General features: G+C 44.8%; 1 protein-coding gene across 2 annotated transcripts; it reads left to right on the forward strand.

Moving 5' to 3' along the window:
• The first annotated feature begins 324 nt into the window (after positions 1-324).
• LOC139652344 (calcium/calmodulin-dependent protein kinase type 1D-like) lies at positions 325-15,033 on the forward strand. 2 transcript variants are annotated; one of them, XM_071529382.1, is made up of 11 exons: positions 325-611; positions 7,682-7,813; positions 9,094-9,168; positions 9,474-9,612; positions 9,729-9,855; positions 10,152-10,227; positions 10,927-11,039; positions 11,199-11,277; positions 12,056-12,143; positions 12,273-12,322; positions 13,135-15,033. In XM_071529382.1, exons 1-11 carry the CDS (start codon positions 517-519, stop codon positions 13,574-13,576), a joined length of 1,416 nt encoding a protein of 471 aa, XP_071385483.1. In that variant the 5' UTR covers positions 325-516; the 3' UTR covers positions 13,577-15,033. The 2 variants fall into 2 exon arrangements, with proteins under 2 accessions (XP_071385483.1, XP_071385484.1); XM_071529383.1 differs by having other exon boundaries at positions 12,273-12,435; positions 13,040-13,319.
• Positions 15,034-15,479: the final 446 nt, after the last annotated feature.

Raw genomic sequence — 15,479 nt, forward strand, 5'->3', positions numbered from 1 at the left:
CCACTGGGTCATTGATTTGGTGCAATGCGAACACTTAAATCGTTCACTGTACATGCTGTCAGATAGATAGGCGGGAGCAGCAACCTCCCACTCCTATTGCTATAACAACCACAGGGCGGTCGGTGTGACTCAATGGCACAGCAGCTCGGATGCGACTGACTTCCAAGTGTCATCCTGCAAGTAGCCCGACCTCACCTTAACGCACCGTCGGCCGACACTGAATCCTGCCGGGGGGAGTCTGTGTTTCCCCTATCACAGAAAACTGAATAGTGGGGAAGCTCGGGATCCGCTACGTCAAACAGATTAGTCAAATAACCTCTCGGGGTAGGACATACCTCCCCTCCTTGCCTTGGCTTGTCTGGCTGTATGCATGGGCTGAGGAAGCAAGATAGTCTGCGCTGACAAATAGCCAGGAAACCCTTGGCGAAATACAGAAGTGCACTACTTTTTTGTCTGGGTGAGACGCCTGTAGTGAGCTCCAGCTCCCTCACGTCTTTTCTCCCCTGCCCGTGCGAAATGGCGAGAGAAAACGGCGAGTCCAGCGATGGATCTTGGAAAAAGCATGTCGATGATATCAAGAAAATATTTGACTTCAAGGAAGTCCTTGGGACGTGAGTAACAAGATAATGTAGCGTTGCCACACGACAGGCTCTGAATTGAAACTTTGTATCCAGTTGTGCCATTAGCGTCAGACAACAATGACACATTGTATCGTTATAACGGAAATGAATGCCGACTGACAGCTGTTGAATATTTCTTGAATTAAGTCAAGATGTCTCGACGACGATAGCGACAGGGCCTTTTGAAGTTATTGCATGAGAAAACAGAAATGTTGAAATTTAATTGGGACCATCATTAGTTAATTGTGGAAGTAATTGCTCATGAAACATTTGGGGCACAATTGTGTGTGAAGCCGTACACGCATGGTGTCCCGCATTATATCATACTTCATTGAACAACAACCGTATTTTTATTCTTCCCAGAGATTAGTGTTAAAACATGTAGAGCTATGTTAAGCAGCCATTTACCTGGGGTCTTTTTGTACAAAATGTAACGACAAAACAAAGCCAGCAGGGCGTATTTGCATACACAAATCATGAGGTAAACTTGGGCCCTCCCAAATTAACGGGCCATCTGTGATGTCTTCATGTATTCTCAAGCCACATCACACAAGCTTGCTTTAAAATAGCACGTTTTTGCCGGCGATTGTAAACACTCGTTCAGCAAACAGTTGAACGGATTTCAGCTGGGAAACAAGCTTTCTGGCTTTATGAATTCATGTGAACCAGCGCCACAAATAGTTGTTCACACAACAAACATACTTAACCACACTTGAGAACTAGATTGAGGCTGGGTTTCGTTTTTGGCTTGTTCATGTAGTTGGGGGACCAGTTTGGCTCCTTGCTTGTTTCACAAGTTATTCTCTTGCACTTGGACCACAGAGCGGACAAATTCCAGAGTTTATTTTAGTCCACTGTTAGTGCTGCTTGACTTAATGTCTTTTCTTCACTGGATAAGTTATGGAGCAGAAGGGGAGCCTAAGTGCTCACTTTGAAGGGCAAATTCCCCAAATGGAAGACTCAAACTTCTAAGGGAATTTGGTCAAGGGCCGTTCATGCATACATGAGGGAGACAAGAATCGGGCCGACAGTCTTGAGATAAAGTAGATTTCTGTGTGTTGAGAAGAAATCTGTCAAACGATTGATTATATCGGTCATTTTCCTGGTGTGTTTGCCCGAAGGCGAGACCCAAAGCCACCTCCCTCTCCCCTGACTGAGAGGAATTTGATGTGGCGATGTTTATATTGTTGGGGGAGGCCTGTGTGGAGGAGGGAGTCTCCCAGGGGAAATATGGTTTTTAGCCTGGGAAATTGGTGTCAAGCTGAACGAAAAAAAACAGCCTGTGGTCACCATGGTCTGCAAAAACATTGGAAGCTGGTCTCCATTCATAAATGTTAACATAGAACAGGCGCTGTCTGGAGTGCTGATGGGTTTTGCTGGCGTCAGATATGCAAAACTCATGTGTGCCTCGCCTCTAAATGATCCCATCCCCCCCATCGCAAACAGTATATAATTCTGGGATGACTATTAACGAGGCGCCTCTGTCTCTACACCTGTGGGTCTGTGTTCCTTCCATTTTGTGTGTGTATAACCTCCTTGATTCTGTTGTCGGGGAACAAGTTGTGTCCTCTTGGCATCCTTTAGGACGGCCTAGTTCTGCTGAACCTCTTGAATCTGCAGTTCAGCGTGACCGCAGATGCGTTGTACCTGAAGAACAGCATCATAGTATTCTCATGGATTTGTGATGATTCATAACGGCACACTCGGCACTTCAGTTGTCATACTCAACAATCAGACAACCTGTAGGCAGTTCTGATTTCCCTAAGGCTTTCATTTATCTGTGAAAGAGCCTCTGAATAACACCAGTGAATCATCATGAATTTCTGTCCAAACAATGGTCAGGTTGGAGGAACACACAGCCTCGCCCACAACCCAACACACAAAACTAACGGACCAGTTTGTGATTGCTCACCCTTATCTTCCATATTGTACAGCGTGTACTTGTCCTTATTACTTTTGAAGTAAGTCCCATTTTAAGAGCTCCTGTGTGTCTTAATCGGGGAGTGCCTTGTTGTGCAGGCCGTGCTGCACAGCGGGGGCCCACAACGGGTCACAGAGGGTAGGAAAGCAACGGGGATCCCGCCCTCTTTTGCGCAGACCCGCAGCTTTGTCTGGGGATTAAGAATAGGCTGATCTAGGAAGGAGAGTTGGACAGAGGAAGAGACATAGATTATCCCTCTTCCTCCGCCCCTTTTCAACGTTAAGTTCCTCAGGATTCCCCATCGATGTCCAAAAGGGATCATCTCCTCGTAGCTTCCTCTTGGCAACCAAAACTCAGTCACTGTTCCCCGCATCATAATCTCCAATTGATCACCTCTAATGATAGCAGCTATGACTGTAAGAGTAAGAGTGTGATATTTGGCTTTGTGAAAAAAGCAGGATACGATTTTACATGCAAAACAAAGTGCACATTCAAATAAAGGTTCTAAATAGAGAGGCAAATTAAATGTTGGCTGCCACTGGTGATCAATCTCTGTGTGAATGTTATGATTGATTGGATTTCATGGATCAATAGTAGTGTGGGAATAGGAAGCCTGCAGCAGTGCTAGTAATGGTTTGGCCACTCTTCTTCCCTCTGTCATGCGGTAGCTGTTGTGAGTTAATGAGATCTGCACCACCGAAGCCAGTCCACCTACATGACTGCCACTTGCCTCAGGGCTAATTTCAGAGCCTTAAGCTGCTCATACTCCAAGGGAGCAAATTAAGTAACCTCACCATGAGCACCTTCATAGATCCCCAAAGGGAAGTGATCTAAATGGGTAGCATAAGCAGAGTTGCTGCTCACAACGGGGATGATGACATGCTAGTCTGAGATACCTTTAGCACCAACATACTTCACTCACTTGAAATACTTTTAAGGGTGCAGAGATTTTATTTATTTAAATGCGGTGGTAATGGTGGACGTATTAAAAAGAACCACTTCCCAAAAATGATGCTTCTCTGTTGCACCCCTCCTGAGTGCTTTGTCATGTTTTCCAGATTTCCATTAACTGTTGATGCTGTTGATGGATTTCTCTCAGAGATTGTGGAGAAAAGTGATTCGCTGTTAGCTTGGTTTCTACTGCAGGGCCAAAGATGGCTAAACCATAGCTAACTCATTATTTATATCTCCTGTTTCCCCTCAAAGTCACATCTCTGTGATTCCATTTGCAGCTTATTGGCAACAAAGATGAAAATAGTCTTAAAGTTTATGTATGAATAAGCAGGGTTTCACATCTGGTGTTAAGCTGACCCTGGCTCTGACAAAAGCCTTACCTGTCCCCGATGTGGAAAAGTAACTACTGTTGCCTCTGTGCATTGATCATTTCCTCTAACCCAGCCTGTGGAGAGGCTAGTTGGGTCCTTGAAAGCAGCCTGAGTGTGTCTGAAATGGCAGCTAGGCAACTGGGATGATGGAAGCCCTCAGAAGTCACTGTCTACTACTTCCCACCACCACTCTCTAGCTACATATACCTAAAATGTGTCCTACTAATGGCAGGGGGTACTTTGTCATGAAAACTGCTAACTACAGTGATGGGGTGTCAAATATTTCCCAAGATAATGTTGGTTGCATGCGTAGTCATTTCATGAGTGTCCATTTGTGTTCCTGTCCCCCTCAGGGCCTCTCAGGGAGTTGAAGTGAGCCAGACGATTCCATATCTGTGCAGAGGAGGCTGTAATCGCCTTTATCAAAATAAATCTGCTTCTCCCATGAGATCTCTGGCTTAGCCGTATCTTCAGACAGGTTTTTGCCAAACCTGTCTCTGGAGTGTTTGACAGTTTGTTTATTTATTTATGTAGTTGTTTATGAGCGGCATTAGCTCTTATCAGGCTGCGAACTGACCCTCCAGGAAAGATCTGAGTGATTATTTTCTCCATTTAATCAACAGTCTGGCAAACCTTCCAGGAAAGCTGCCTCAGGTCCCACATGCTGTTAAGGCCCAACTCCGGTCCTTGGGATGCCGAGTCCTGCTGGGTTTCATTCTACCCATATAACAGGGACTCAATTAGACCTGCGATGCCAGATGAAAGCTATTAACTACATGGTAGGATAGAAAACCAGCAGTACTCTGCGTCCACGAGGAGCTGCTTTGTTAAGGCAACAGGCAATTGATGACTTTCCCCTTCAGAAGATGCTATACAACAATACTAGGAAAGTATTTTTTTTGCACCCATCTAGAGAGCTGCAGGAAATGTAATTCTATTCTTGTATGACATTTTAGTGCGTAGTATTACTAAAGGAAGCCTCTTCCTCTGTTGCATTGTGAAGCCTTCAAAAAGTTGTTGTAAATTATGTATACATATCAATTTTCCTAGCTTCCTCCCCAAAGCATAGGTAATATCAGCTGTCATATTTCTGGTTAAGAGTTGCCATTGCACCGCTGAAAGGTGACTGTTGAGTATGATGGGTTTCACTGGCACAAGCTCCACCTGGATTATCAAATTCCGACTTTTCCATCCCATATGTTGCATAACGGGCTGCTCTAATGCGTCTTACACAAGATGATTCAGTGTGATTACTCAGCAGCACCATACAAGCACAGGCAGTGAATGTCAATAAGCCAGCCTCTGTCCCCGAGAAACAGACCCCTCGAAAACACTATTCCATCAAAAGTGCTCAGCATTTACATAATTGCCTGGGATCGCAAGCTAGGTCACTGCCTGAAAAGTTTTCTGGATGGTGTCTTGGTACAGGACGAACTCTGCATCTGCAGCATCAGCCTCCAGTGGGTTTCACAGAGAATGCAGCCCACATTCACATTTCACATTAGTCAGCCAGTTTGGCTTGGCTGTCTTGTACATGGTGTGGTGGTGTTGTGTGGCTGCAGACTGTCACACACGGCTCATACTGCGATCCAAGAGCTGTGAAGAGGGAGCTCTGTTGCTCTGCGAACAGAACTTACAATTCAAGTAGTATTATTCAACTAACTGAGCCAGTATGTCCGCTTTATTGCAGCAAGTGAGGCCGTGAGGCAGAGTGCACTGTGTGACACTGGGTCAGAAACATTTTGTAGCCATACAATCATTTCATCTGGCGTAATGGATTGAGATGAGCTTTAATCAAGGGTCCAGTTCAGATGGAGCTTCTCTCATCCCTTAATGCGGCTCCAGCTCACACCTAGGATTATTCTAGGGGCAAAGTAGATGTACCTGTTAGTCACACAGGTTTTTGAGCTATGCTTGATTGTAGATGCGTTTTTGCGTCTGTACATATGGATGTATGCACGCATATGTGGGTGGCGGCAGCACCATATGCGTGCCTCTAGCAGAGATTGCACCTTTGATTCCTGTGAATTATGAAATAATAAAATGGATGCTATTGGAGCCTGCACCACAGTTTGTCATGGTTGATGCGCTGACAGTGCGAGGGAAGTCACAGTGCTTCAATCTGTTATGTTGTCATTGTCAGGAAGTGATGCTACTGTGTCTCAACGTGTTGAGGTGGGGGACAGAAATGGTGCCGCTGCATGCTCTAACCACCCTCTCAGCGAGTTCACAGGTTTCCTGTGGTTTTAATCATTGTGTTTCTCCTGCTGCAGAGAGCGGAAAGCGCGCTTCGTAAAGACATGCAAGAGAGTCGTTTCACAGACGCAGCGTGGCGGTGGAGGAATTTCGTACTTCTCCTAATGTCCACACAGCTGTGGAAATTGGTTGCATGCGCTGAATAGAAATGATGCTCGTTTTCCTCACAGCATCAACTGCAGTAAGAAGATAGTGCTATAACAGGCTAGGGTGACGCCAGCCTGTAGTGCCCCGACTCCCTCACTTACACAAGCCCTTGAATTTCCATATTGCCCCACATCATGTGTCAGAATGGGGTCAAAGTCAGAAGGGCGTCTGCTCCAAGCCCCCCTCAGTTCTGTTTGTTTACAGCGAGTGTGTTCCACCTCATCACACCTGGGGCCCGGCTCTGCGACCAGGTAGTGTGTTTATCCTGTGTCTGTGTTTGTATGCCTGTCCCTCCCCCCTGCGGACGGTAGAGAGGGGGATTAGCGTGGATTTGATGACCACGGGGGGACTTAGTGGACTGAGCGCCGCTGAGTTTAGAGCCCGCTGGGAGGAACTGATTACACACCGAGAACATAATAGACCCTTCTACATTAGCCTTCTCGCTTTTTTTTAAAAGACAGTGCAGAGGTGACTCTCAATTCAGGTGTGTGTGTGTGTGTGTTTCTCCACGTCCCTAACTTTGTAGGACTGATGATGTTCAACAAGCCATTTATTTCCACTGGGTTTGAGATTTAAAAAGCAGAAGAGAAAAAGAAAATATGCAGAAGAAAGGAACTATGTAAAATCACAGAGGTGGCTTGAAAAGTACCAGTGAGTTTTGGTGAAAATATTAAATGAGGTCGGGACGCGTGTGTTTGTGATCAAGGATTAGCCCAGTCTTTTAGATCATTAGTTGTTTTGGTCAAGGGAACTTGGACCATTGAGCCTCAATCTTCAATCTCTGTCTATGATCCTCACTACAAGCCCCTGCTGGGGACGGTTGAAGGGGAAAGGTCCCTGCGAAGGTGTGGAGGGGGAAAATGAGAAGGAAAAAGCAATCACGTTGCCTGCTCAAAGAGATTTATTAAGGTGGACTGAATGTGGTATCATAGCAACAGATACAGATTGCTTGAGCAAATATTCCCTTAATTCCATATTTGTTTTTTTAAGGCTTTCATGTATAGAGACAGATGGCCAAGGAAGACACGCTATCTACCGTCCTAAATGGGTGTTTTTTAGAGGTTTTAAAAGTGTTTGCCATGCTATTGGCTGCACACAAGTACAGTACACACATACACCAACCATAAGCCAACACAGAAGGCTGTTGCTCATAGTCAGGGACTTAGCTGGTTCTCAGTAAATATTCACAATATGCTGTTTGTGTACTTTGGCCTGTCTACCTCTGAGTGCCCTCCATCTATTCACTGAGCATAGGTTTTCTGTGTCAATATTGCCTGAGCTCATGTAAAGCTGACAAACGTGTATCTCTTCTCTCTCTCTCTCTCTCTCTCTCTCTCTCTCTCTCTCTCTCTCTCTCTCTCTCCCCCCCCCCCCCCCCCCCCCCCCCTTCTCTCTCTTTGTGTGTTTCACAGTGGTGCATTTTCCGAAGTGGTGATGGCTCGGGAGAAGGCCACCGGAAAGATGGTTGCAATAAAGTGCATCCCTAAAAAAGCACTGAAGGGGAAGGAGACCAGCATTGAAAATGAAATCGCTGTGCTTAGGAAGTAGGTACTGCGTGACGCCGCCACGGGGATTTTGCTGAAAAAGCACAACACTTTAAAAAGGGTCACCCACCTTGCGACATCCACTGGGAAACTTATGTCTCTCTCCTTTTTGGCTGGCGCACATCCACTGACTGAGTAATGGCTTGGAATTGGGATGCCAATGCAGCACAGTTTATTTAACAGTCATTGCCGAGCCAAAGTGACTTCCTTGTCGAATCCCATCTATCCGCCTTGTCGAATCCCATCTATCCACCCAATTTTTGTCTTAACACTCACTTGCACACACACATACACACACACACACACACACACACACAGGACAGGATTGTGTTGACACCAGGTGACACTCCATTCTCCTCCAGGGCCTGATGAGTAATTCCCCTGAGAGGCTCGGTTATCAGTCACTCTTGACGAGAGCAAGCCAGTTGTTGGGCGTAGTTGCCTGGTTACAGTTGCTATCCTTTGACTCCAGTTTCCCCTTTCTCTTTCTTTCAATTTCTCATCCCCTTTTCTCCCTCTCCTCCGCATTCGCACTTCCTCACTCCTCTTCCGTTAATCACACACACAACCCTGAAACAACAACCTTGTTTTGGTTCCGGGCCACCCAAACGGGACTGAGAAAGGAAGTTGCGGAGGTTGTTTAGTCCTTTGAGACCCCCTCCCTCCCCTCCCCTCCCTTCCCTTCTCCTCCTCCCTCCTCCTCCTCCTCTTCCACCCCCACCTTCTCCTTTTCACCCACCTGCCCCTCTGAATATGCTCCGTCGTCAGCATATCTGCTTGGAGCTTGTTTTTTTCCTTTCCTTTTTTTTTTTTTTTTTTTTTTGCATTTACCTTAACCCTGCTGGATGGTTGCCTGGACACAGACTCCCAGCACCTTGATTGATTCTATATTCTTTTCTTCAGGCGCTCCCGCTGACGGGGGTTGCCGCTTCGTGAGTCACTGATTAGCATCCTCCAAGAATCCCCGCTCTCCATCATGCACAAAAAGGTTTTCTCCCTTATGTGGCCTGCTTTGTGCAGAGTATACAGTTTATACCAGGTTCATTTTGAGGATTGTGAACACACACACACACACGCGCGGGTAGACACACACACATGTAGGGCAAGTTGCTTTTCCAGAAACTGAAAAACACTTTATTTTTCGGAATGTGAGAAGCAAGTTTACATGGCAGGGCTTCATTTCAACAAAAGAATGGGGTAATTGCACCTGGTTAGCGGACTGTGCTGAAACGAACAGAGGCTGACAGCAACTGAATTGAATTTCCTGTTCTCCCTCCCAGGATAAAGCATGAGAATATAGTGGCTCTGGAGGACATCTATGAGAGCTCAAACCACCTGTACCTCATAATGCAGCTGTAAGTACATCAACCCACCGCATTGTTTAGACTTGAGTCATCCCCTTGCCTTCCATTTGGCTGGTCATTTTGATAATGTATTGTGGTTTTCGCTTGAATAAGCATCTACAGCGTCCTTGAGGCATCTTTGCCCTTAGATGTGCCTCTGAGTAGGAGTGAATGCCAGCACAATGTTGCCTAAAAGATGTACGTGTCATTGTTTTAACGACACTGTTTTGTAGACAGCATGTATTCTATTAGATGGACTAAAGCTGTACTGAAAAAAATTATTTAAATGTCTGCTGATTTTCCATATGTGCTGTCAGGGTGTCTGGAGGTGAGCTGTTTGACCGCATCGTGGAGAAGGGCTTCTACACAGAGATGGATGCCAGCAGACTCATCCGGCAGGTCTTGGATGCGGTCAACTATCTCCACTCCATGGGCATAGTACACCGAGACCTGAAGGTATCGCAGTTCTTAATATTCACACTCACTCAGAAGTACATGAGACCATGTGAACACACGTACACATGCTCACCCTCATACTCACTGACGCCCACACTGCTTCCTTCCGTTTCTAGCCAGAGAACCTGCTGTATTTCAACCCCCACGATGAATCAAAGATCATGATCAGTGACTTTGGCCTGTCTAAGATGGAGGGAACAGGTGATGTGATGGCCACCGCCTGCGGGACTCCAGGATACGTGGGTGAGCCTGCCCTCTGAGCTCTGGGTTTGGTGGAAAGTTACTGACATAATGAGATGCACTTGACCTAATCTAATCTTTCATTAGCCTTTGGCTAACCTTAACCAGTTGCCACAGGCAATCTTCCATCACCAGAGTAATGAGCAAACAGATCTTTTCAGATCAAAATACAACATTCACACATCTTCTGTAGCCTTTGTGCCATGGTGATCTTAGCTGGCCTAAAGCTGCTCCCAGTGTTTCACTCGATCAATACCAGTTTGTCTCACCATTTGTTTTTAATAATTCCATTTTCCCAGCTCCCGAGGTTTTAGCTCAGAAGCCCTACAGCAAAGCTGTGGACTGCTGGTCTATTGGGGTCATCGCTTATATTCTGTGAGTGCTCAATTTTCAATAAAAATATCACCTTTTTTTTTTTTTTTAATAGGTGTTGCCTATTGATTCAATGCTGATCACTGTTGCAGGATCATAAGCGTAGTCTGAGGGATGCCCACAATGTAATCCTACTGTTCCTATTTTACAGCCCCCGAAAAGCTTTCAGTGGAAAGTGTTACACGAAGCTGCCAAACTAATTAAGTTAAGTGGTGACGCTCGTTAGTGAGGAGAAAATCCCCAGTCTCGTTATCTGTTCGTTAGGTGTGAAGACTTTTAAGGTAATCAAGTGGAAGAGTTTCTGATGCCCTCACAAATGAGAGCTGTGCATGGCAGTTGTTGTGGAATCATCTCTTTTACAATCAACATCCAGCTGTGGATACGACTTGTGATGTCGTATCCACAGCTGGATGTTTGTTTATAAATAGCCGTGGATTTATGGCGCAGATTTGCAATGGACATGTCCGTTGTTTCCAAATCATATGAAAATGGACTGTTTAGTCCCATTTTGTCTCTCCTTGGTATTCGTGTAGTTGCCATAATCCCTCTGAACCGACTGCTGTTACATGCGATATGAAAGATCAAATCACCGCTGAATGAGATTAAGTCACGCTAAATCCTTTTAGATTTGGGTTAAAGTTTCTAACATCAGCTGGATAATAGCACTCGCACTGACTGTTGTGTAATCATCTGTCTCCTTAGGCTGTGCGGTTACCCTCCTTTCTATGATGAGAATGATTCAAAGCTCTTTGAGCAGATTCTCAAGGCAGACTATGAGTTTGACGCACCGTATTGGGATGACATATCAGACTCCGGTAAGTTATATCATATGTCTGTGTGTGTGTGTTTGCTTGTGTGCAAACATATACACATCCTGTACACTGTGTTGTTTGCAAATATAGTCGGCAATACTTGGCAGTGGCAGCGTCTGGAAGATATTCTCAATTTTCTTGACCTTTACATTCCCTCCATAGCCAAAGACTTCATCAGCTGCCTAATGGAGAAGGACCCGGAGAAGAGGTTCACATGTGACCAGGCCCTTCAGCACCCCTGGTGAGAAACTAACCGCCGCCACACTGAGCCCCAACCAGACAATCATAGGGAACCACACATCTTGGTGCGACAAAACAGCAGTATGACGCAGATTGCCGGGCTGACGCATTTGTCGTGGAGAGCATGTCCTCCCACTGTCATCTGTCGCCATGGCTCCAAGCCCCGAACCCAGCTCCGCTCTGCACCGCCGGCCCTGAGAGAGAAATCTGCTGAATAAATGGCTGCCAATTAGTGGCTGGCGTCCTGAAGGATCCTTGAAGAATGTGGAGGCTTTAATGAACAATTAGAATGTCTTCCCAGGCCTGAGCAGGAGCTAACGAGAGGGAGCGTGTGTGGGTTGCTGTCTCCGGCTGAGGTGGCCAATATGAATAGGTCTGTTAGCCGGTAATGGGCCGTTCGGGTCCTGGGCAGGTGGTCCTTCTGATACAAATACGTGGTTTGTGACACTGGTAACAGGTGTCATAGCGGTGAGAAATGGCTTTCATTGGGGAAAGCATCAGACCAGCAGTGGATGCAGAGCTATTATGTTGCAGGCGACAGAAAGTGATATCTGAGCTCCTAGAAAAAATGCTTACCCTCATCAACCGAAGATGTTTTAGTAGAGTGAAAATAAATGGCCTGCGCCAGATGGATTCACATTAACAGGAAAATATTGTGATGATGGTGATTCCCAAAGTATTAAAGATGCAAATATAAATTGGTTTGTTTAATGAAGCATCATGTTCTGTATGCTAATCGTTGTTCACATTATCTAAAAGGACTTGACTTTAATTTTCAGGATTGCTGGGGACACTGCTCTCTGCAAGAACATTCACGAATCCGTCAGTCGACAGATGCGGAAAAACTTTGCCAAAAGCAAATGGAGGGTGAGCACAGGAGACTTCAGCATCCTTGAACTAAAAGTATTACATTTTAGTCCTTTTCTTCTCCTCTGTATTTGCAGCCTCTCTCACTCTTCTCTCTCTCTGCTTCTCGCTTCTCCTGCCCTCTCACAGCAAGCCTTTAATGCCACGGCTGTGATTCGCCACATGAGGCGCCTGCAGCTGGGCACTAGCTTTGGCAGCAGCATTCACAGCGCCAACTCCTCGGCCAACACCCAGAGCCGCGCTCCAGCCAAGAGCCAGTCTGTGGACTGCGCCCCTCTCTCCCTCAAGGACTGTGAGTGACACTTCAGAAACTCTCTGCAGAGCCTCAGCCTGTCCAACTTTTTGTTCCACAGTCAACTGAGCTCTGTTCAGTTTGGCCCTCTCTCCATTAAGCTGATTTGCAATCGTTTAAAAGCTCTCTTGATACATAATTTTCAATTAATTTTCTAAATTAAATTGGATACATTAATCATGCTGTTAGGGTGTATCTGGTGTCATTTAATTTAACAGAACTATGCATCCTTAAAGACAGGGCTTTCATACCCACCACATCTGTTGCACTGCTTTATTTGATGGTTATTGTTTGCAGTGTTACATTAAATGTTTATTGCATTGTGTAGTTATTTTAACAATGTCTTTTTTAGCTTTTGTACTGAATCGTAATGTAGCACATAATCATATATTGTTGTAATAATATTAATGTATGCTGCCACTGATTAACCACCATATTTTTTACATTAAGGGAGTATGTTGGAAATACGCCTCTGATTTTCATGCATCATCCTTGTTACGTGCATTGTTTTTTTCTATATGTTGTATTTTTCACATTTGTTTAACAAAACTAAACTAATGATATGATGCAAATACAATTTGTTGATATTCTGGTTCTCCCACAGGTCCCCCGATAGCCCCGTTGCCCTCTGCAGTTAAAGTCTACAGTCAGGACTCTAACGCCTCCTCTGCGGTACGAGAGGATCCGTCGGTGGTGGCGGACCAGTCCCGACCACGACCCTCCACCGTCACGGTCATCCACACAGGGACTAAATGACGCCAGGTTCCGCGGGAGGTCAGCTGGGAGACAACGGAGCTTTGAGACGGGAAAACCATCCCAGGCCTCAGAAGTCAACGTCGTCGCCCAGTTTGCCCATCCCGCCTCCTCCCATCTGCCACTGTCGCTGCCGCTCGTGCACTGGGAGGAACTTGAGGAGCGTTGGCCCGGCTCCATTTACCATGGCTCAGCACGGCACCCCGGTGCTTCCCTTCCTACTGTAACACAGACCTGGAAGTGTAGAGGGGGAGAGGCTCACTGTCTCCAAACCAAAGGTTGTCATTATGGAAGCCATGTAGCCTGGAACATGGCTGTCTGGCAGTCAAAAAGGAGCTGGTCTGGGACGTGCCACACTAAGGGAAATCTGTCTTTATGTCTTTATTGAAGCTGCTGTAATTTTGACTGTGAGCGTCTTGAGATAGGACGCTCCACTGTATGCCTTGTGTGAATATTCTGCCTGGAACTGTTGAGTGGAGTAATGTTACGCAATTGAAATATGAGCTTCATGCTACAGTAAATAATAGTGACTCTATCATCTGCACTCTGAATTTCTAGTTGTTTTGACAGCTTTCGTTAATTTGCTGTGGTAAATTGCTACAATGGTTCACAGGGTCATAATTTCCAACAGTATGGCACATGTGTTATTTCTTTGCTTTAAGGTATCTGGACATAAAACAAAAATATCAGCAGAACCATGTGCTTTAGTAGTGTGTGTGAGCGCTGAGAAGGGCAATTTTGATGGTCAGTGCATTGTACTAATGACCTAATTGAAATGTATTTATTTTCTTACAACATATTATGACTTTTGTAAGAATACCACTTACAGAAACGTGTAAATGTGTATAAGACTGAATTATAAACTGAAAAGATGTTGCATCGACCGACAAAGACACATTATGTAATAGTTGTTACTTTATAATTGCTGTTTTATTTGATGAATTTGACTTACTTTGATGTTACTGTGAAGTCCTCCTTGACCACAGGAGGGCAACCATGTGTGCTCGCTTTGTGACCGGTTCTCAGGGATGTGCTTTCAAACCAATCTAACCGAACCCCAATTATAGTGATCATTACGCCGGTGTTTGGAGTGACGATGGTGACGAAGTTGATGAATAAAACCCCCAAATCCTGCATATTACTCTAATGTGCCATTGGGAGAGTTTGACGAATGATTTATTTGAAAACATCCATTATTGTTGTCATTGCGAGGATGATGCAACTGATATTGAATGGATTGCTTCCCCTTAATTTTCTTGATGATGCGTTATAGATTTGGACTGAAGGAAAGCGTATATCACTATAGTGTCTCATTTCACATCTATAGTTAAAATTGAAAATGACAAACCAAATGAATGCAAAATTTGTCTTGATAATGGTTGCTCCCATTACAGAATCGCCAGCTCAGTAGTGTACAGTTCAATAGTTATAATATCATGCTCTGCTTCCGTTCATGAAGTGGCTGGTCTCAAAACAGCTCACACACTCTGTGTTTAATCACTGTGCTTTCATACCAGCCTGTCGAATTTAGCAGCAAGATGCTGTTTCTCTCTCTATCTCTCTCTCTCTTCCCCAAGGCTTTAGCTGGTCACACTGAGAGGAGAAGGGAGGAATCTGTCTTTGAATTATCTGTATTTTCTCTGTGATACCTCTATTTAATGTAAAATCGTTCCACATGGACGAAACAAGAGTACTCCACAAGAACATGCCCAATATTGAGGGTTTTGCCACCTTGAATTATCTAACTTGTTGTAGTGAATATCGACTTGGAGGGTGAGCCTCTGTTTACTGTAAATACAAATCTCAATAACAAAGTTTGCTTTGGTCATGAGTGTTTATTGTTGTCCCTTCCCTGTATTTTGTCTCCAAAAACATCAAAACAAAGCAAAATATAAAGCATTATTATGCATTAAAAAAGCTCCTCCGTATGCATATATTACATATTGTTGCAGAAATGTACTTGGAGTAAAAGATATTTCTGTATTGTGAAGAGGCGTGTTTGCTTGTATGCTTGCTTCTTTGACATGGAGTAAATATCAAACCAGTCAAAATGCAGATCAATATTCAGCAGAGGTTGTTGTACACATTGCTTATAGTAAATATTGCTGCAGAATATAGAGACTTTAAAATTGATTTTCTTTGGACATGCAACTGAACTTTTTGGAGGCTTGCCAAAAAGTCTGCTATCACAAGTGAGTAAATATAAAGCAGAAATATTGCACTTGTTTATAAAAACAGTAATGCCATGCTCAAATCTGAAACATTTTACACATGTAAAGTTTTATAATAGC

Source organism: Centroberyx affinis, unplaced genomic scaffold (assembly GCF_046629955.1).
Source record: "Centroberyx affinis isolate AG114_WGS23_722 - 3 ecotype Tasmania unplaced genomic scaffold, CSIRO-AGI_Caff_v1 ptg001782l_1, whole genome shotgun sequence".
Classification (NCBI taxonomy): domain Eukaryota; kingdom Metazoa; phylum Chordata; class Actinopteri; order Beryciformes; family Berycidae; genus Centroberyx; species Centroberyx affinis.

Bases quoted from the DNA above. Each gene is read 5' to 3' on its own strand.
- LOC139652344 (XM_071529382.1), top strand. From the start codon at position 517: ATGGCGAGAGAAAACGGCGAGTCCAGCGATGGATCTTGGAAAAAGCAT. The intron at 612-7,681 runs GTGAGTAACAAG...TGTGTTTCACAG, and splicing joins TTCAAGGAAGTCCTTGGGAC to TGGTGCATTTTCCGAAGTGG. The intron at 12,323-13,134 runs GGGCACTAGCTT...TCGGTGGTGGCG, and splicing joins CACATGAGGCGCCTGCAGCT to GACCAGTCCCGACCACGACC.